At 36.9% G+C, this 20753-nt stretch overlaps 7 protein-coding genes across 15 annotated transcripts; 5 read left to right on the forward strand and 2 right to left on the reverse strand.

The window, feature by feature from the left end:
• Positions 1 to 574: 574 nt before the first annotated feature.
• Positions 575 to 2291, reverse strand: LOC106357557 (serine/threonine-protein kinase 19 homolog). 5 transcript variants are annotated; one of them, XM_013797238.3, is made up of 8 exons: positions 2118 to 2291; positions 1973 to 2046; positions 1813 to 1893; positions 1603 to 1695; positions 1375 to 1494; positions 1227 to 1302; positions 1072 to 1149; positions 575 to 985 (listed from the first exon to the last, which is right to left on the reverse strand). In XM_013797238.3, exons 1-8 carry the CDS (start codon positions 2257 to 2259, stop codon positions 942 to 944), a joined length of 708 nt encoding a protein of 235 aa, XP_013652692.1. In that variant the 5' UTR covers positions 2260 to 2291; the 3' UTR covers positions 575 to 941. The 5 variants fall into 5 exon arrangements, with proteins under 5 accessions (XP_013652692.1, XP_013652688.1, XP_013652689.1 ...); XM_013797234.3 differs by having other exon boundaries at positions 1231 to 1302; positions 2118 to 2290; XM_013797235.3 differs by having other exon boundaries at positions 1231 to 1302; positions 1813 to 1866; positions 2118 to 2286.
• Positions 2292 to 2410: 119 nt separating this feature from the next.
• On the forward strand, positions 2411 to 4029 carry LOC106357559 (5' exonuclease Apollo). The gene is made up of 3 exons (XM_013797240.3): positions 2411 to 2761; positions 2824 to 3140; positions 3212 to 4029. Exons 1-3 carry the CDS (start codon positions 2461 to 2463, stop codon positions 3884 to 3886), a joined length of 1293 nt encoding a protein of 430 aa, XP_013652694.1. The 5' UTR covers positions 2411 to 2460; the 3' UTR covers positions 3887 to 4029.
• Positions 4030 to 4069: 40 nt separating this feature from the next.
• LOC106357560 (H/ACA ribonucleoprotein complex subunit 3-like protein) lies at positions 4070 to 5002 on the reverse strand. 2 transcript variants are annotated; one of them, XM_013797241.3, is made up of 4 exons: positions 4924 to 5002; positions 4768 to 4848; positions 4390 to 4432; positions 4070 to 4318 (listed from the first exon to the last, which is right to left on the reverse strand). In XM_013797241.3, exons 2-4 carry the CDS (start codon positions 4819 to 4821, stop codon positions 4221 to 4223), a joined length of 195 nt encoding a protein of 64 aa, XP_013652695.1. In that variant the 5' UTR covers positions 4822 to 4848; positions 4924 to 5002; the 3' UTR covers positions 4070 to 4220. The 2 variants fall into 2 exon arrangements, with proteins under 2 accessions (XP_013652695.1, XP_013652696.1); XM_013797242.3 differs by having other exon boundaries at positions 4768 to 4853; positions 4924 to 4990.
• A 110-nt stretch (positions 5003 to 5112) lies between these two features.
• BNAA07G00330D lies at positions 5113 to 6330 on the forward strand. Its single transcript, XM_013797243.3, has 2 exons — positions 5113 to 5270; positions 5861 to 6330. The coding sequence occupies exons 1-2, from the start codon at positions 5160 to 5162 to the stop codon at positions 5942 to 5944; spliced, it is 195 nt and encodes a 64-aa protein (XP_013652697.1). The 5' UTR covers positions 5113 to 5159; the 3' UTR covers positions 5945 to 6330.
• Positions 6331 to 6666: 336 nt separating this feature from the next.
• On the forward strand, positions 6667 to 9823 carry LOC106357558 (serine/threonine-protein kinase tricornered). 2 transcript variants are annotated; one of them, XM_013797239.3, is made up of 12 exons: positions 6667 to 6918; positions 7021 to 7195; positions 7293 to 7376; positions 7467 to 7928; positions 8035 to 8114; positions 8291 to 8375; positions 8472 to 8603; positions 8744 to 8857; positions 8976 to 9023; positions 9115 to 9199; positions 9278 to 9334; positions 9420 to 9823. In XM_013797239.3, the coding sequence occupies exons 1-12, from the start codon at positions 6683 to 6685 to the stop codon at positions 9578 to 9580; spliced, it is 1719 nt and encodes a 572-aa protein (XP_013652693.2). In that variant the 5' UTR covers positions 6667 to 6682; the 3' UTR covers positions 9581 to 9823. The 2 variants fall into 2 exon arrangements, with proteins under 2 accessions (XP_013652693.2, XP_022544279.2); XM_022688558.2 differs by lacking the exon at positions 8976 to 9023.
• Positions 9824 to 10599: 776 nt separating this feature from the next.
• On the forward strand, positions 10600 to 13433 carry LOC106357562 (rab GTPase-activating protein 22). 3 transcript variants are annotated; one of them, XM_013797244.3, is made up of 12 exons: positions 10600 to 10788; positions 11043 to 11181; positions 11253 to 11348; positions 11441 to 11544; positions 11608 to 11807; positions 11887 to 12009; positions 12104 to 12192; positions 12283 to 12388; positions 12461 to 12558; positions 12648 to 12902; positions 12979 to 13062; positions 13151 to 13433. In XM_013797244.3, exons 2-12 carry the CDS (start codon positions 11068 to 11070, stop codon positions 13163 to 13165), a joined length of 1284 nt encoding a protein of 427 aa, XP_013652698.1. In that variant the 5' UTR covers positions 10600 to 10788; positions 11043 to 11067; the 3' UTR covers positions 13166 to 13433. The 3 variants fall into 3 exon arrangements, with proteins under 3 accessions (XP_013652698.1, XP_022544281.1, XP_022544280.1); XM_022688560.2 differs by having other exon boundaries at positions 10653 to 10788; positions 10984 to 11181; XM_022688559.2 differs by having other exon boundaries at positions 10691 to 11181.
• A 4345-nt stretch (positions 13434 to 17778) lies between these two features.
• Positions 17779 to 20182, forward strand: LOC106356097 (CRIB domain-containing protein RIC6). The gene is made up of 3 exons (XM_013795931.3): positions 17779 to 18607; positions 18798 to 18907; positions 19007 to 20182. The coding sequence occupies exons 1-3, from the start codon at positions 18535 to 18537 to the stop codon at positions 19439 to 19441; spliced, it is 618 nt and encodes a 205-aa protein (XP_013651385.1). The 5' UTR covers positions 17779 to 18534; the 3' UTR covers positions 19442 to 20182.
• The last annotated feature ends 571 nt before the right edge of the window (positions 20183 to 20753 follow it).

A 20753-nucleotide genomic window follows, 5' to 3' on the forward strand; every position in this document is an offset into this window, starting at 1 on the left:
GTTCATGGTTGAGATGCGGCTGAGCGGGGAGGTTGATACGGTGGTGAAAGGTGTTTGACAAAAGGTAGCGAAACCCTTGGTAACTGTGCCTGGGAGAATATTTTAATCTCTATATGAATTTATCCATTGACTGATTACCAGATTTTTTATTATTACTAATGAGTGAGTATTTTAAGTAGCAGCAGTAAGTGGAATATTTATTGCGTCTTCCGAACTAAGCTCAACACCAACTTGTATATAATCAATCTTTTCTTATCTCGCTCTTGAGTTTTGAGCTTCTTCTCTCCTCTGAATCTTTGCCATCATTCTTGGGTCATCACTTGCCTGAGAATTATAAGCTTCCAAAATAGCATGGAAGAGCTTAGCCGCCAAATTCCAGACTCGGAGATCCAAAACCAAACACCTAACCCTGTACAGTACATAAGCTTCCGACAACCGTTCAATCCACCGACCAGAGAAGTCTCTTTGAGACAGACTCCAGTGTTTTTCTAAAAAGGGGTTGTATACGTCCATAAGCCAGAATTGGTTCTAGAGAAGGGAATAGACGAGAGAGCCCAAGTGTTCATCAACAGAATCAAAGCAGAGATACTAGTAGTTAATTTATGTGTGTATAAGAAAGGGTACAATTTCAACTATTCTGTAAGAAGAAGAAAAAAACAATCGTCTATGGATTTATTAACTTCACTCTTTATAAATTCTTATCAATGAACAATAAAGAGATTTCACTTAACAAGAAAGATGATGAGCTAAATCGGATGAATTGACAACATTGTATATAATGTCAAAATAGGGGTTAGTCGGTTGAAACCCGAACAACCAAACCAGAAGTGGTTTGAAAAGTTTTGAGGTGACCGGAGCCAATGAGATCTCGAATGTGAAATCTCATATCAAGAGGAGAGTAGCGGAGTCGTTTCTTTTCAAGCTCGGCCAAGAACATCTCTTTATGTCGCTTTCGCTTTAGCAAGGAGAGTAGCTCCTTCCTTCCCTGATCATATATCAGATTGAGAGAGTTAGAGAAAAAGGTTGACGATCACTTAGGAAGAAAAGTTTTGTTTTATTTGAGGAGGTTGCCTGCAGTAAAGCCTTCCACAGTTTGCCAATACCGGGAATGGCGAACCAGTACATGTCTGGATCGATAAGTTGGCGTGTCTGAGAGAGAAAATGGTGTTTGAAGTGTTAAAAAAAAAAAAAAAATGGAGGAGGAGGATATGATTATTAATATTTACATACGAGAAGGCCAGCGTTAATTAAGAGAGTGATGTGAGCATCCTTCACATTTCCACCCAATGATAAGAGCGAACACTGCATTGTATTTTAGTTGAAAACTCTATACAAGAGAAAAACACAAGATCAGTATAGAGAGAGGAGTCTCACAAGCTCATGATGTGCAATACTGGGTTCAAGTTTAGAATCAAGGACATGCTCTTTGAACCACTTGAAAATATCAGTATCACTCTGTTTCTTCTCTTCCATCCTCTTGGCTATTCGATCAACCTTAAAAACATATTGGAGTGGATTGATTACAAAGAGAGAAGATTATCACTTTTCAATATCGAAAATTTAAAATAGACGAGAAGGAAGGAGAGCAGTAGCAGAGCCAACCTGGTTTAGATAGTCATCCAGAAAGATGATGGCATGATCATCTTGTCCAGTGTTGAGTTTGAAAACACGAACAACTTTATCCCTTCGTAACCGCTGCACCAAATTGAGATGATTAAAGATAGAATCCAAAAGTAGGAACTTTTCAAAAAGGAAAATATGAGAAACTATGTGGTTGGTTAGAGTAGAGAGAGGGAAAGCAATACGCAATACCTCAAGTTCTCTATCGACTTGGGTTCTATCGTTGACGCTACTGTACAATTGCGACTGTAATATGAATGGCGGCACCGAAGCCTAAGCAGGTGAATTAAACGAGAACGAACGGGACTCAGAGAGAATGTCGAATTGATTTTAATAAGAGATGGAATGGAACCTGGTCAATGCGAGGAAACTGAGACCGCATCATCCGAAGCGCCACAGAAGTATCGCTAAAGGTAAGTTCATCCTCTTCGTACATATAATCCCAAAGTCAGGCTACATACAAAATCAAAATCGAGGGGAAGGATTCGAGGACTCACGGAGAGAAAAACATTCATCTTCATTCGCAGCATGACTGCAACCGACTTCCTCCTCCTCCTCTCGCCGACGCTTCTTCTTTCCTCCGGCAGCGGCGGCGGAGGTTTCCTGATTTGTGCAATTATTCTTCATTTCATTAAGCATAACCGGAAGGGATTATAGTTTTGTCTGAATATTATGAGTAGGTAGGTAGGTGAAACAATTATAATGGGCCTTAATACAATAAAGTAAGCCCATTAAAAAGCACCAATTACAATAGGCCCAACAAAAAAACGACCCAAATAATGATGTTGTCGTTGAAACTGAAAGGGGCGAAAGAGAGAAAGAAAGAAATCAAAATCGGAGATGGAGATGGAGAGCGGTTTGATATCGGTGGACCGGTGGAAGAGTGGGAGTCAAGCCTACTTCTTGACTCATATGCACTCCGATCACACTCGCGGCCTCTCCGCCGGCTGGTCCCACGGTCCTCTCTTCTGCTCCCGCACCACCGCCTCCCTCTTCCCCTCCCGATTCCCCGGCTTCGACCTCTCCTTGCTCCGCGTCCTCCCCCTCTCTTCTTCCTGGCAATCTCTCTCCCTCCGCTCTCCTTCCTCCGGCTCCCCCCTTCTCCTCCATTTCATCGCCATCCACGCCCACCACTGCCCCGGTATCATCTCATCTCTGCTTTGCTTTGCTTTTTCTCGATTGATGATTTGGATTTGGTTTTAGGATCGGTGATGTTCATCTTCCGTGGAGACTTCGGATGTTTTCTCTACACAGGTGACTTCCGCTGGGAATGTGATGATGCAGCAGTAGAGGAAGCAAGGACCACTCTCCTCGCTGCTGTCAACGACTTCCCCGTCGACATTCTCTACTTGGATAACACCTACTGCAATCCCATCTACTCCTTCCCTTCCCGTCTTCTCGCTGCCAATCTGATTGCCCACCTTATCCTCTCTCATCCTTCCCACGATATCGTCATTGGAGTTGACTCTCTCGGCAAGGAAGATCTTCTCCTTCATCTCTCCCGTACTCTCAACATCAAGGTTCTCTTCCTTTCACCTCTTTGTGTAGTTTGTGTTGATAGGAGGTTGTGCCTTACATAGTCATTATCCAGATTTGGGTTTGGCCAGAGCGACTCCGCACCATGCACCTCCTTGGCTTCCAAGACGTTTTCACCACTGACACGTCTCTTACAAGAGTCCGTGCTGTCCCTCGCTATAGTTTCAGCATTCAGACGCTCGAGGGGCTCAATCTGATGTGCCCAACCATCGGCATCATGCCTTCGGGTCTCCCATGGCTCAAAACACCTTTCAAAGGAGATGCCAATCTCTCTGCTTCTCTTCTTACCGCTAATAACGGTAGGAAGCCTGCAGCTCAACAGAGAGAATTACTACTACTACAAGGGGCAGTGCATATGTTCCATGAGAATATGTATTCGGTCAACTACTCTGATCACTCTTGCTACGAGGAGATTGGAGAGTTCATTAATCTTGTCAAGCCCAAGAGCATGAAAGGCATTGTGGTTTCATCCTCATGCTATGTTGACCCTCTCTACTATTTTGGGCGTGTCTGCGGTGTTAGCCAGCCTCCAGAGTTGCTTCTTTTGAGGCCTGACTCCAGAGAGCAATTTCGAGCTGTTAGGATCAAGTCATATTCTACCAAGGACGAGACAATAAATTCGAAAAAGGAAAAATGGAGAAAGGGAGATGGCCGTTCGAGTTTGAGGAGAAACAAGAAGAGGAGAGCACGTATACAAGTTAAGTGCGCCAAAATTGCAGAGGTTGATTAGCATTACTTGTCTCTGGGTAGTGTGTATAACATGGAACGGCTTCTTAATTTTACCAAAGCTTAATTACAATGTGAATGGTCTACTTCAATGATGACAGAAGACGTTTTCTCTGTTTGATTAAATGGTATAAGTATTACATTAAATGGGTTTTGTTTGATTAATCAAAATTCAATCTTCGCACTCTTGAAAATAAATCACTCATTTTTAAAGGTTGACGAAAATTGCTCTTAACACACTAATTGGAGACAAGACAGTACAAAGTCAAAGCTAAAATTAAGAGACAGCAATAGAAGAACATCAAAAGCCAAAGGAAGCCCCGAGTGTTTAGGGCCTTTCAGTACTTGACAGGTGCGCCCTGGATGGGTAAGAGACCAAAACGCTTCTTCAATGTAACTCTCTCCTTTGAATATTTATCGTCAGGGGAGAATCGGGCTGCAACAACAGCACAAAGATAGATTGCTTTAAACTCAGAAAATTGTATGTATGTAAAGAGCTAGACTCACCTGGATGGGCAGATTCAGTGGCTAACCCGAGCGGTGATTCCTTCTGCACAATATTAAATTTGATTCATGTTTTAAGTAATCAAGCAACAACAGAGTTTGTAAAGTGAACAATAGCGAGCAGAGGAAAACCAAATGCTAAAGGTTAATTGAACGTGTGCATACAAAAAAAAAAGGTAAAGCAATCAATACCAAGCTCTCAATGTGTCGGAAATAAAATCTATCTGCTCAAGGCTGAGCTTAAACAAGCAAATTCAAAAACAAGCTCGGAAAGTAATAAATATATATATTTAAAATTACAATCTCTAACATAAAACATAGATTTTTGTGACAAGAACAAGAAAGCATTTACTAGATGAGAAAAGTGAAAGGGGGTGGTACCTTAGTGGTGTAAACCTTGTCGCCATTTTCGTTGATATAGCACTGAAGATACATGGTTGGTCCTTTGCTTTCAACGAATCACTGTGCTAACAAGAAAACGAACAAACATCAGCAAAGACGACGATAACGAAAAGAAAGTAAGAAACAAGATGGCACCTCAAAGATGTCGATTAGGGTTTTTCAAGAGGAGCAGCAGCACGAACTCCGCGGTTTACCGTCAACGTATATAAGTTAAAAAAAAACTAATGGGCTTTCAATAAATATTGGTAAGCCCAATAAGGTCCGACTACGAAGAGCGCCAGTAAATTTCATTCACCGACGATCTCAATCTCTGAAGGTCTTCTCTAAAGGTGATAATTGTTCCGAAACTGCCATCTCCGGCGAAGAAAACGATGAGGAAATCTACAGAGAAGGCCTCGGGTTTTGTTAAAGCGGAAGAGAAAACTGTGAAACCTCCTTTCAGACTTGCCGTCGATGACACCAAACCTGTTCTTCAGGACCCGGTAAAAACTAATGATCTCTCTGGCCACCGTAAATTGTTACCCTGATTACTGTTGCTCTGTTTTGGATTTCGAATTTGAAACCCAACTGAAATATAGTGATGGATCACAAAAGTGTTGAATTATTTTTATATTTTTTTGAATCAAAAGTGTTGAATTTAACAATCTTCTAATGTCTGATTTGATTCATTGAAGAGTGTAAAGTTATGTTAGCTTGAAATAACACAAAGACGCCATCAGAGCATTTCTCTGTCTAGTAAACGGACCCATTGAACTATAAGAGCTTCAGATTAAAAACGGCAGGTTGTTTTTTCACTCTTTTTTTTTTGGTGCACAGTGAAGAATTCTAAAGCTCACTCTTCAATTCATATAGTAAGAAGCCATTAACAATTTGAACACATTCTTGTTAGGAAGAGGATGGATTGACATCAGTTTGTAGTCTGATTTTTGCTTACAATGTATCCATTCCATGTAACATCAGTTTGTAGTCTGATTCTGTATTCCCATGGTTCCTGTAGGTTTCTGAGTACACGTTATTTTTGAATTAATGAACATGTCATAACACTTTTTGTTTTTTTTTTGTTTTGGCTTAGATTCTGAGATCGGACCCAATGGAGACAGAAGAAGCAGTCCTGAGGCTGCCCTCTTTCCCGATGATCAGACCATCTAAATCATAAACAAGTTTCCATCTGACTTGTATTGTGAGTGCCGAGACGATGATTTTATCTCTGCTTGATAAGCTTAGCTTAGAGTCCGTGTTATTGATTGATGATGGAGACGATAGCTAGCCCAAAAGTGTTTCAGTATTTGTATCAGCAGCTGCAGACCAGAGTGTGTTTTCATTACAACACTCTCTCAACCATTCATGGGGTTTGTTGAGGTTTTTTTTTTTTTTAAATTCAGACGTTGAGTGATTTGAAAGAGTTTATAAAAGGTTTTCCTGCAACTTGAGTGTGACACTTGAATCTTGAACTGATCTGGCTATCGACTACCAAACCTAGTCAAAGCTTTTTAGTGGAGGCAGATAGTAATAATAAGTCCATCGCTATTTTAAGTGAATAAAGAAAGAGAAGTGTGCATGAAAGAATGAGAGAAAATGACGCTGAGAACAAAGGCAGACATTGGATTTTAAATGCATTATTTACAATTATAAATCATGGGCTCCAGAGACATTCACGCTCATTCCATTCCTCTCTTTCTCTTTCTCTTTCTCTATTGGAGATTTGTTTCTTCTTCCTACTTTGTTTTGTATCTGTCACGATCATTCAGCTTTTTAGCTTCTCATGTTTATTTGTTTGGCACATCTGAATTCTACTGATATTTGTGCTGATTTTCACGCTTTCAATCCGTAGTAGATGATGATAATGATTTGAAATATTGTGGTGTGGTGTGTGGTAAAAAGGGAGAGTGTCAATATGGATTCTGCAAAGGGTTGGTTTCAGAAGCGGCAGATGCGTGGAGGATCCAGATATAAAGGTGGTTCCGGTGGTGGTGGTGGAGGTAGTAATGGCTCTGCCGATGAGCAACCAAACGTGGAAACTGATGAAGAAGCTGTCTCTAACACTACCAAGCAGAAAGTTGCAGCTGCTAAACAGTACATTGAGAATCATTACAAAGAGCAGATGAAGATTCTTCAAGAGAGGAAAGAAAGGTATTATATACCTTATATTCTAAACCAAGAATGTACAATTTTTTCTTCTTCTTTTTATGCCATTGGGTGATTGTTTTGTTTTTGGTTGTTGATATTAAACAGGCGAAGCCTGCTAGAGCAGAAGCTGGCAGATGCTGATGTTTGTGAAGAAGATCAAAACAATCTTCTCAAGTTTCTGGAGAAGAAGGAGACAGAGTACATGCGCCTTCAGCGCCATAAGCTAGGCGTTGCTGATTTTGATTTGCTTACCATGATTGGCAAAGGTGCTTTTGGGGAGGTAATGCATTGCATCTTTCACTGGGGAATACAATTTATTTTCTTCGGGTGGTTATCAAACGATATCTTGTTCTTGCTTGTTGGTACTGTTTCTGTAGGTTAGAATTTGTAAAGAAAAGACGACAGGTCAAGTTTATGCAATGAAAAAGCTCAAGAAGGCCGAGATGCTTCGTAGAGGCCAGGTGATGAGACTTCCCTTATCTAATGCTGGTGTCTTGTATGTGAACCAATCACTCATTCCTGACTCTTAACTTATATATTTTCAAATCAAGGTTGAACATGTGAGAGCAGAGAGGAACCTACTTGCGGAAGTGGACAGTAACTACATTGTTAAGCTTTATTGTTCATTTCAAGATGATGACCACCTTTACCTTGTGATGGAGTATCTTCCTGGTGGTGACATGATGACTCTGCTGATGCGCAAAGATACTCTGACAGAAGAGGAAGCCAAGTTCTATGTCGCTGAGACAGTTCTTGCTATCGAGTCCATCCACAGGCACAATTACATTCACAGGGATATCAAGCCGGACAACTTGTTGCTTGACAGATATGGGCATCTCAGACTGTCGGATTTCGGATTGTGTAAACCGTTGGACTGCAGTGCCATTGGAGAAAACGAATTTTCAAACAATCCGAATAACGGATCTACTACGGAGCAAGAGGGCGGATCAGGTGCTCCAAAAAGAACACAGCAGGAACAGCTTGAACATTGGCAGAAGAACAGGAGAAAGCTAGTAAGGCTTCAAAATTCACCTTTTGACTCTTAACTATTGCTTCTCCCTTTACGTAATGGAGTTTGTCTCTCTTTATGTGTTTGATAAATACACGAAACAATGACAGGCTTATTCGACAGTTGGAACACCAGATTACATAGCTCCAGAAGTTCTGTTGAAGAAAGGCTATGGAATGGAGTGTGACTGGTAAGAATATATATTCTTTTCGTCAGTGAATTATCACAGATTATGAGCTTACATACTCCATCAGATTTTGATATTTTCTATTCTGTTTTAAAAAGAATATGGCGACACTGTCTACATATTTGCACCTTGCGTAGGACGCTAATCTCAGTTTACTCAATAAAATGATATGTACGTAGGTGGTCTCTTGGAGCTATCATGTATGAAATGCTAGTAGGGTATCCTCCTTTCTATGCAGATGATCCTATGTCAACCTGTAGAAAGGTAATATAGCACGCTCTCGTAATCATTATGTATAGAAAAATAAAGACAAGAATGGGAATGTGACCTTGACAACAAACTCTTTTGTTTGGTTTGCAGATAGTAAACTGGAAAAGTCATTTGAAGTTTCCAGAGGAAGCAGTCTTGTCAAGGGAAGCAAAAGATCTGATCAACAGTCTTTTGTGCAGTGTCAGACGCAGGCTTGGTTCCAAAGGTGCTGATGAACTCAAGGTGTGCCCCTTCTTACACTGGTCTTCTTTTAAAAAATGTTTTTCGTTTAAAAGCACGGAGAGTTTGAGTATGGATATAAGATTTCAATCTCTACCGGTGAGATTGTTTGATGCATGAGTTGTTTTGTCCATTTGCTGCAGGCTCATCCATGGTTTGAAACTGTTGATTGGGATACCATATTCGATATGGATGCAGCGTTTGTTCCCGAGGTCAATGACGATTTAGACACTCAGAATTTTGAAAAGTTTGACGAGGTACAACTAATCTTCTTCTTCTTTTTCATCATTATTTATTTTGATAAATAAGCATAAGTTCTCTGGTTACTCATTAGTTTTGTATGATCATTAATCTTTTGGTAATATATATATGCAGTCAGAATCGCAAACTGAGACATCATCCAAGTCTGGCCCATGGAGGAAGGCAAAGCTACTCCCTCCCTGCAAAGACTCAAGATTGCTTTCTTGTTAAAGATTCATTTATGTTTTACTCAATTCCGGTTTTATTTCTGCAGATGCTGTCGTCAAAGGACATAAACTTTGTAGGGTACACTTACAAGAACTTTGAGATCGTTAATGATTACCAAGTTCCTGGAATGGGTGAGAGTACACTTGATCACTGGTCTCTTTCTCTCTTGAGTTATTCGAATGTTGTTACTAATGGATGATGTTTTGTAGCGGAGTTAAAGAAGAAGAATAAGTCGAAGCGACCACCAATGGTCAAATCACTCTTCGGTACATATCTTTTTTGTTTTGGCATATTGGAAGATCAATTTTGATTATGTTTTCACTAATGTTATGTATTTAAACCGTTACGTAGATGGTGGATCATCAGAGACATCGGATCCGCCGGAAACAACGACGAAATCGGCTGGTGATCGACCTCCGCCTGTTCCTCCGGTGGTTCAGGGAAGCTTTCTGAAACTTCTGCCACCAGAACTTGAAGTGAGGCCTAAGCAGGAAGAATCTGAAGCTTGCTAAAACAGTAACCAACAAGGTTTAATTAACTTGTCTTGTTTGGAGTTGAGTTGTGTCCGACCACTCCTGCTTTCAAGACCAACAAAGTCTCGTCTTTGTTGACACGCAAATATACTTCTTCTTTTTTTATTTGTTTCATTTTTACATGATTGTAGTTTTCTTCAAAGAAAAACCAAGCTGGTTTTGAATGTGTGTATAAAACTATGGATGCTTATATTTTGTATATATATTGGATATTATTCTCAATAGTGTTCCAACTATGACTTGGAAAAATCTTAAATTAGTAAAAAAGAGATTACATATTTTATCAATTTAACCATGTTGCATCTCCTACTTAATTAAAGGATGAAAATCATGTTTCTTCTATTTTCTGCTATTGACTTTTATGAGTTTAGTATATAGTCAATGAAATTCATTAGATATTCCACAAGAAAATGCATTTGGAGCATCAACAATGAAAAATATGGTGGTCAAAGTTTGTTTTTTTAATATTTTCTTGTAAGCAAAATAAAATATATTTTTTTCTTTTAACTGTTTTATATTGATCTAAATACGTTGCATTTATGATAATTTTTTTAACTGTCAAATAAAATAGATATCCATTTAATTTTTAAAATATTTTGACTCTACACACTTCATTTACAAAATTTAATTTAATTAATACTAATTTAACTAAATGTTTTATAATATTTATTTCTGAATATTAAGTTTTCCAAAATAAAAATTGGGTTGTTTCCTGTGCGTATTTATTTAAATTAATATAATTTTATTTATGAAATATATAATTATATTTGTATAATTTTACTATTAATTTAAAAATATTCATAATAATTTTTCATAATTATAATTTAATTTTAAATTGTAAAGTTTAATAAATATTTAAGGACTAAAATATCTTTAGTGGAATAAATCGTAAATAAAATACATGTTAACAAACAAATGTTAGCTTTTTCTTAATTAAAAAGATTAAATTGAAAAAGAGGCCCATAAGGCCCATTGTGGGGGTGGGTAGAGAACCGAGGGAAAAGGGAAATAGGAAGGGAACCGGGAGTCAAAAAGTGTGATTTGTGGTCCGGTTATAATGCGGAGTCCTCCTCCTAGAAATAGAACGAACGATGGAAGAAGAGGGAAGAGGGAAGAGGAGAGTCCATCATAATAGATATGTGTGGAGGAGAGTCCGGCTCTTTAGGATCCCAATCTGCATAATCTGAGTATGTCTGTCTGTCTGTAGATATATTCATGATATTATTATGATGATTTTGTAATTCATGCTCTTGTGGCTATGATGATTTGAGCATATTGCTGTTCGATTCATGGGCGCTTATGTACCTTTTTGTGTGGTTTCATATTGTGGAAAAAAGTGTTTTATTTAATTTAATTTAATTGGGGGCACTTATCTAATAAAGCAAGATCTGATATTGGGGGGTCTGATGAATGAATGATCTCTGTGGTTGGGAATAATAAGTTTGGATTGAAGAGGATTGGATTGGATGTTTTGCTGCCCATACATAATGTGGAGATCAGGAGGAGAAGATTTGCAAGGTTTCTACCCAGTTAGACCTGAATGTCTAGCTGATGTTCCCAGGACCCGCTTTAAATCCAGGGTGAGTTGGTCTTTTTCTTTTTAAAATATCTTGAGCAATTTAAATAATCCATCCATCCTTTCTTCTCTCAGGCTGGAAAGACTCTAAGTGCAAGAAGATGGCACGCTGCCTTTACTGAAGATGGCCATTTGGATATGGAAAAAGTCCTCCGACGTATTCAGCGTGGAGTCTGTCTTCTTCTCCTATCTCTCTTAATAATATTCCCCCTTGTTCTTGTTCTTCGCTCACTCTTGGTTCTTTCTTTTCTCTTATCAAATAGGGAATTCATCCCTCCATCAAAGGCGCTGTTTGGGAGTTTTTGTTAGGTTGTTACGATCCTGACAGCACTTTTGATGAAAGGACCAAGCTCCGGACTCTAAGAAGGTATTATATTTCCCTCCTGTCGACTGCTCCATTCATAACCTAACTTTTGAAATGGGCATTTAGGGAGCAGTACGCTGCTTGGAAACAAGAATGTAAGACTATGGTTCCTGTCCTTGGCACCGGCACCTACATCACTATGGCTGTTGTTCAACAAAATGGCGAACCAATTGATGAATCTTCTGTTGAAAATCAAGGCTGGGTCGTCAAAGAGACTGTTAGAGACGAGAGAGTCCTCCAATGGATGCTCTCCTTGCATCAGATCGGTATCTCTTCTTATAACGAAACCACTACTTCTTTTACAACCGTCTTCTATTCTAATGGTTGCTTTGCTTTGCTTTGCAGGCCTTGACGTTGCTAGAACAGATCGCTATCTTTCCTTTTATGAGGATGGTGCTAATCAGTCCAAACTATGGGATGTTCTTGCCATATATACTTGGTTGAATCTTGATATCGGTTACGTTCAAGGTTACTTATTAGTCTACTTGCTGCTGTTTACACGATTTAACATTTTGTAACTAAAAAAGGAAAAAGAACTGATCCACTTTGTTACTCTATGTAGGTATGAATGATATATGTTCCCCTATGATAATCCTCTTTGAGGATGAAGCCGATGCTTTCTGGTGCTTTGAGCGTGCAATGCGAAGACTGGTAAGAACCCCTTTGACTTTTCATGTTCTGTTCTGTCCTTACCAGACCGTTGATTGTCCTCACGGTTTCTTGTTTCTTTTTGAATTCCAGAGAGAAAATTTCAGGGCAACAGCAACATCAATGGGTGTGCAGACTCAGCTGGGTGTGCTCTCACAGGTCATTAAAACGGTTGATCCTCGCCTCCATCAACATCTAGGTAAGTGTCTTGTGCTGTGTTACATACACTCTTCGTGTTGGTTGGTAAGCTTAAACTTTGTGCACGTAACAGAGGATCTGGATGGTGGGGAGTATCTGTTTGCTATAAGGATGTTGATGGTACTTTTCAGGAGAGAGTTCTCCTTCCTCGACGCTTTGTACCTTTGGGAGGTAACAACACTGCTTTTCTTACTCTGATGTTTTCTTTTCCGGTGTTATTCGGATAATGAGAATGAAAGTGCATTTTTATTTGGTAACAGCTGATGTGGGCAATGGAGTATAATCCAAACATGTTTGCAACATACGAGGAACTAGAAGACCGGAACAACAACAACAACGCAGCAGACGATCCCAAGTTACTAAAACGTTATGGCAAGTTTGAGAGGAAATACGTGAACAGCGGAAAGAACGAGCGACATAGCAATACGATTGCTGTTTTCGTGGTCGCTAGCGTTCTGCAGACAAAGAACAAACGTCTCTTAAAGGAAGCTAAAGGCCTAGACGACGTTGTTCAGGTCTCTATCCTCCCTCTCCTTTTACCCTCCCAAAGCGTTCGAACCAAACTCCAAAGTCATTGTTGGGGTTTTGCAGATACTAGGAGACATCGCCGGTAATCTTGACGCCAAAAAAGCGTGTAAAGAAGCGTTGAAGATCCATGAAAAGTTCCTCAAAAAGGTTTCTTTCTATCATTCTTTTAAACTTGTTGAAGATATATCCTTTACATACTAAAGGAAGGTTATGTTGTGTGTGTGTTTCTGGGCAGGCTAATAGGCCATGAAGATTTGCTTCCACTTTATATATATATTAACACAGTTGTCGGAAAGTTGTTCATCGCCCGCTAGGAATCTCATGAAAGATTCTGGATGGAGATTGGTGAAAAAGCTATGATGATTCTTTCTGTTTTTTTCTTCTTGTATTTGTTCATTCTTCTTATGTTTTTGTTACATAATTTATGAATTGGTGATAAACAGTGCCGTTTTTGAGTTCTAAGAATGAACGTTGTAAACTCTTTATTTTCTTACATTAATTTTTATTTTCTTACCAAATTTTTTAGAGCTTGAACAATTGTGGGCAGATCGTCAAAACTGTTTAAAACTTGTAATGTTTTGGATTATGCTTCTCTTGCATTAAAAAATCTTGTTCGATTTACAGATTTCGGACATATTCCCTCTGTTCCTTATAGATCTATTTTTTAGAAAAAAATTTGTTTTAAAAAGATATATTTTTTACATTTTCAAGACATTAATTAATGAAAATTTGTACTTTAAAAAAAATATAATTGTGTTTAACAAAATTTCATTGATTAAAAATTATTGAAAATAGTTAATTAAGGAAAACAATGTATTAGAAAATACAATTTTAAATGTTTTTTTAATAAATGTGAAAAAATTATAACATGGATCTTTTAGGAACGGAGGGAGTATATTTTTAAGAAACTTAAGTACATGGCAAAAATATTAACATTTCTTATACTGTTTTCTTTTTTTGAAACACAAACATTCTTGGGATTTTTGCAAAATTGACCTACAACTTAAAGTCAAACACAAAACTAACCTCCCTTTTTTTTTGAAAATTGGTTTTGCCCTATTCACCCCACAAGTTCATATAATTTACGAAAATGCCATCAATTTTTTTTATTTTTATTTTTTCGAAAATGACATTTTTACTCTCTCACCCTCATCATCTTCAAGTAATTACAAGATTGCCATTGTCATCAATACCACAACCACCATGAACAACCAATTTGAAGCTCTTAATGCTCCCAAAATCGATTTACCCTTCTTCTTTTTCCATTCTTGTGAACTAAACACAACATATCTCTCACTTTCTCTCCACAATGAGCTAAAAAAACCCAAGATTTTGATTCTAAAATTTTTATGGTTCATAAAGTCATAGAAGCTAACGATTATGGGTGGGTGACTTTCGTTTGTGATTCTGTGTGCTTGGAGAAGCCTTATGTATGCTAAGGAACTTATCTCACCAATTTAAGGTATGACATCGAGTTTTTTTCCAGATCTGTTCGTCAGACGACTTACTTGGGAAGTCGTCTCGCTGTAGACGACTTACCTTTCAGTCGTCTGGCAGTAGACGACTTACCTGGAAGTCGTCTGGTCAACGCAGAGGTTATTTTTGCAATTGACTTTGAAATCTGTAACCTGAGACGACTGAAAGTTAAGTCGTCTACTATTGTTTGGTTTCAAAAAAAATTCCAAAGAATCTAGACGACTTACATTTCAGTCGTCATAGGTTAGCTTTGCATTTGACTGGATAATTTCAAAAGTTTGACTTCCCCAGACGACTTACATTTCAGTCGTCTGGCGAAAATTAAAATAATAATATTTTTTTAAAGTAAACGACTTACAATTAAGTAGTCATAGGTTAGTTTTGCAATTGAAAAAAAAAACTTCAAGATTTAATTATACACAGAGGACTTATAATTCAGTCGTCCACCAGACGACTTAATTGTAAGTCGTCCAGGACTTTTTTCCGAGATTCTGGTCAAACCTCGTAAATCCTGGACGACTTACATTTCAGTCGTCTCGTGGACGACTGAATTATAAGTCGTCTGTATATAATTAAATCTTGAAGTTTTTTTTTTCAATTGCAAAACTAACCTATGACGACTTAACTGTAAGTCGTCTACTTTTAAAAAAATATTATTATTTTAATTTTCACTAGACGACTGAAATGTAAGTCGTCCAAAAAGTCAAACTTCTGAAATAATCCAGTCAAATGCAAAACTAACCTCTGACGACTGAAATGTAAGTCGTCTAGCTTTTTTGGAGTTTTTTTTTTAACCAAACAATAGTAGACGACTTAACTTTCAGTCGTCCGAAATAACCGATTTCAAAGTCAATTGCAAAAATAACCTCTGCGTTGACCAGACGACATATAGTTTAGTCGTCTAGACAACTTAGATTGAAGTCGTCCGCGTCTTCTCCACTAGTTTTTAAGTCTTCTACGTTAGTTTTTGAATAACTTGTATTTTTAAGAGTGATAAGTAACTTCAAGATATGTAAAACTCATATTTACAAAATATGTTCTCTCCCTTAGTTTTACTAAATTTGACTAAGTTTTTCAATGCAAACTTATAAAAAATATGATATGCTTTGACTAGTTACTATTATTTATTTCCATCTCTTACCAACATTCTTGTTTATTAAGATGAGAAAAAGGCCATTGGAGTTTATTATTGCATATGAGAGATCCAAAGATAAGAAAAAGGCTACTGAAGTCTATTATTTCATTGATTTGTAAATGTGTAAACACATTGTTAGCACATTTAATACATCTTGGAAAACATTATTACTGATTTTACAAAAAATTCACAACTAAAAGAGTATACATGCAATTCACAAAACAGACCACAAACAAAACTATTATAGATCATTCATCTACAAAGACAAGCTTGGATTCCACTTGAGTAGACAAGACCAGACAACTTTTAAGAAGTCCAGACGACTTCTAAGAAGTCCAGACGACTTCCAGGAAGTTCAGACGACTTTGCCAGAAGACTTTTAGGAAGTTCAGACGACTTCCAGACGACTTTACAGGAAGTCCAGACGACTTTTAGGAAGTCCAGACGACTTCCAGACGACTTCCAGACGACTAACAAGTAAGTCGTCCCAGAAGTCTTCCAGATCTGAAAAACCTGCATATTAAATCCAGATCTGGAAAACCTGCATATTCAAAAACGTTCAAATGGCTTAAAAACAGAAAAAATGAATGGAAGATTAGATAAATCTACCTTTACAGAACACACAAAAATACATATCTAAAAATAAAAGATCTACCTTTAAATTAGTGGAAGATGAGTACCATCTAATTAAAAACCTGCCAAAAAAAAATAGATTAGTAACAAAGACATGAGACAAAATTGAAAAATTCATATAAAGTTTGGTGTTTTCAAGTCAAAGAGATTAGAGTGGGTTTGGAGAGTTTTAGTTTGGGAAAAAAGTAAGAACTTTATACAACAAGAAGTTACCAAATGAAGAAAAATCAGACATAAGAACTTACCAAAACGCTCAGAAAAATCCAGACGACTTCCTAGAAGTCCAGACGACTTCCTAGAAGTCCAGACGACTTCCTAGAAGTCCAGACGACTTCCTGGAAGTCCAGACGACTTCCTGGAAGTCCAGACGACTTTGTCATAAGACTTCCAAGAAGTCCAGACGACTTCCAGACGACTAACAGGTAAGTCGTCCCAGAAGTCTTCCAGATCTGAAAAACCTGCACATCAAATCCAGATCTGAAAAACCTGCATATCCAAAAACGTTCAAATGACTTAAAAATAGAGAAAATGAGTGGAAGATTAGATAAATCTACATTTATAGAACACACAAAAATACATATCTAAAATTAATAGATCTACCTCTAAATTAGTGGAAGATGAGTACCATTTGATTAAAAACCTGCAAAAGAGATAGATTAGTAAGAAATACATGAGACAAAACTGAAAAATTCATATAAAGTTTGGTGTTTTCAAGTCAAAGAGATTAGAGAGAGGTTGGAGAGTTTTAGAATGATGAACATTACATTTTTGTTGCAGCCATTTGAGAGGAGGAGAGAGAATGTGTAAATTTTTCTTTTTATAGGGAGACAAAAAATCCAATTAGATTAAATATTTTTGACTCAGACGACTTCCTGGACGACTTACATTTCAGTCGTCTGGTGAAGAAATTAAAACAGACGACTTACATGTAAGTCATCCAGAAGAGTTTAATATTTTTAGCGGGAAATTAAATATTTTTAGCGGGAAACTAAAATAGAAGACTTCCCAGACGACTTACAAGTAAGTCGTCTGGACGACTGAAATATACGTCGTCCGGGTAAATTATTCAACAGACGACTGAAATATAAGTCGTCCACACCCTAAACATAACCCCTAAACTTAATTATCTAATTAAACACTTCATAAAACCAAATCAAACTTGAAAAGTGTTTACTATACACAAAAATAAACACATATAGGTGAAAACTAATTTTTGAAAAAAATATTTTAGTTTTCCAAAATCTAACCCTAACAATACATACAATACTACAACATATGTTTGCCAAACTCCTAAACCAAAGTATTTCATGATTCACTACTTTCACTCATCTATCTTCAAAACAAATCAATTTTATCATATCTTAATTTATATTAGTTAAAACTGTTTATAATTACTTGATTTTTATTTTTTACGCATCAAAATATTTTTTTACAAGATTTATAAATTATTTTTAAAATAAACTGGTACCAGACGACTTACACTTCAGTCGTCCAGACGACTTCCAACATCTCAGACGACTCAGACGATTTACTGGGGCTATATTCGTAAAAATGGCTTCTGTTTTTTTGTTTGGTCACAAAGGGCTGAGCTGTAATTTCACTAGGCTTTTAGGTTAGTTTTGCATTTGATTCAAGTTTGGGTATAGGTTTGTGATTAAAATCAAGTTGTGGGTTAGTTTTGGCAAAAACCCCAACATTCTTATTCTAAAGTTTTACATGATGTACTAATATAAGATTGAATAAAACGTAATGTTTCTATCCATTTGAAGGAAGAAAACGTAACTCTATAATACGAATTCTAAATTTGATTATTTCTGAAAGTAATAAGTATTAACCATCACATTAACGGAAATCTAGGATTAAAACACACACATTTTCCACTTGTTTTTGCTTTATCTCCTTTATTATACTGTCTCCACCATTCTTCAAACAATCTTTTTCATTTCTTTGATGAATCTTTGTTCCTTGTTTTTCCCCTCCTGAAGTCGAGGATTTTTAGGTGAATTTACTATATTTTTCTTTTACCAAACCATTTTTTTGTTTTGTTTTTAATTATTTTCTTATTTTTGATAGGAGAATCCGCTAATTAAGACAAACCTACAACTTTCTAAGATGTATTCTTAATTTGTCTCCAAGAATTATTTTGGAGTCTTGAGCAATGATCTTTCTTCACTTCGTTTATCTTTTATAGAATTGTTTTCCTCAGTTTTGATAGCCGCCAACTTCTTGTTTCTGGAACCGTGACGAGTAATAAATAGCATTTTGCGATCGTGAATTTCGTGTTGTTGCATGCAACAATTTTCATATTTTTCTTTTAAAATTTTCATCTTCTTTTTCTTATGTAAACAAAAAGAAAACACCTGAATTAGAGACCTATGCAACTGACAATGTCAAGCTCCAAGATGAAAAGCCTCTTGAAAGGTCTAAGATACATTTCTCAAGTTTTTGGTAATTAAACTTCCTCCTCTCTTAAAGTTTATATATGTTGATGAAGCAGAAACTATGATTAGTTTGCATGCATTGTGATGGTTAATATTATCCGTACATGTTGAATGGGAATGAATATATGGCATGGTAATCAATATACATTCAACAAATACTTATTTTTGGGAGTGTTGGTTATAAAAATGAATGGAAGAAAGTGGAAAAGAAGAAGAGATAAAGATAGGGAATCCAACGGACGTAAAGCATGTTGCCCATATTGGTTGGGATGGTCCATCCGCTACTCCTGCCTCCGCACCAAGCTGGGTACGTACTTTACCTATAATTCATGCATGCCTAGCTAGCTAGGATCGGAGTAATTCATTTGTTTGTTTTTAATGTGGTCTATATTTGCATTTTTGAAAGATGAACGAGTTCAAAAATGGTGGAGGATTCGAATCTGGACAAGGAGGCGGAGAAGATGATTCATCCGTGAAATGTATGTCGGAATGTGGCGGTCGGACCAGAGATTTACCTAACCTACCAAAATCTTCAAGGAAAGCGGCTTCCGAGAAAGGTTCTCCGACAAGGGAAATATCATCTGACAAAACTAAGCGAAGGTCTTCGAAGAAAGGAACAACATCATCGTCAAGAAGACCAAAGGAAGTGTCTGAACTAAATGAGCGTTCTTCGTTACAGGAAGCTCCGAAGAAATCGAGGAGGAAGAAGAAGAAGACGAAAGAAATTGGAGGATCAACTAGATCGATACGAAGATCTGATGTGGATAACATGTCGGATTATATGTCTGAAACTGGTTCTATAAGATCTATGCCTCAATTCGACAACAGAGATGACTTTTGAAAAGGAGAGCCAGACAGAAGAAGAGAGTCTTTCCTTCCTGCTTGGAGACATGCATGGCTAATTAATTTTCAGAACATACCATTTTATATTAGATTTTTTAGTCTTCATTCTTGTACTGTGATTATTATTCACCTTAATTACAAGAATACATTTTTGTTTCTTTAAATATAATCGGAGATTTTGAACATAATTCGAGACTATCTTTTACCAGCGGCTTTCTCTCCAAGGCATCATCCATTTCCACTATTTATCAATCATTGGATGTATATGTACATAACAATTAATCTTGAATTTTGCATCTTAGAGTGATGCATTTTTTTTGGGCTAAAATGTGAATATAATAGATATGAAAAGCTTAGGATATACAATAGCCTACAATGGTGATTCCTTGGAAAAAAGAATAAAAGTTTAAAATCTATCAATTTAAAAAATCCATAACTCAACATAAATTCATCTTCCAATAACTTTCCCCCTATTCTCCTGAATATGTTGATATTGCTAATGAAGAACTTCTGCATTTTCCGGAGCATTGGAAAAATGACGAATCAAAAATTGTTAGGAACACTCTAGAGAAGACATCCGGTTTAAGCTGTGGACCGGAAGTTATGTTGCAAGATTTACCCAAAGTGAAGAATTCATTAGCAAAAAAAAAAAAAAATCTAGAAAATGTTTTTACAGAAAAATGAACATTTTTATGGTAACAAATCGCTGAGATTCCGCAAAATTCTGGTACTAAGGGCCTGACTGGTTCAAACGCAGCGGTTGCGGTTGCGGTTGCGGGAGTTTGTGGATGCGGGCGGTTGCGGTTTCTAGCGGTTTTAAGAGATTTATACGACTGGTACTGCGGTTAAAAATTGGTGCGTTTGCGGGTGACTTATGACTGGTTAACTACCAAATGCGATAACAGTCAAATAATAAATTAACAATATTTACATTTAATATAATTATAAAAATATCAAAAATCATAAAATTATAATAAATATAAAATATATATTTAAAAAGTTATAATTTTAATTTTTGAAAATTTATTGAAATTGTTTTTATTATAAAATTTTATAATATTAATTAAAATTTAATAGATATATTTTAATATTTTAATAATTTCAATTTTAAATTTTTTATTAAATATTTTTAGTTTTGTATATATATTGTTTTAAAAAAAAAAAAATTTACCCTCCCGCAACCGCCCGCAACCGCAAACGCTAGCTGGAGCCAGCTTTTGAATTTATGAGATTCAGAGCGGTTTGAAACGGTTTAGAGCGATTTGAGTGATTGTTGCAAACCGCCGACAACCGCTACCAACCGCAAAAGC

Source organism: Brassica napus, chromosome A7, assembly GCF_020379485.1.
Source record: "Brassica napus cultivar Da-Ae chromosome A7, Da-Ae, whole genome shotgun sequence".
Lineage (NCBI taxonomy): Eukaryota > Viridiplantae > Streptophyta > Magnoliopsida > Brassicales > Brassicaceae > Brassica > Brassica napus.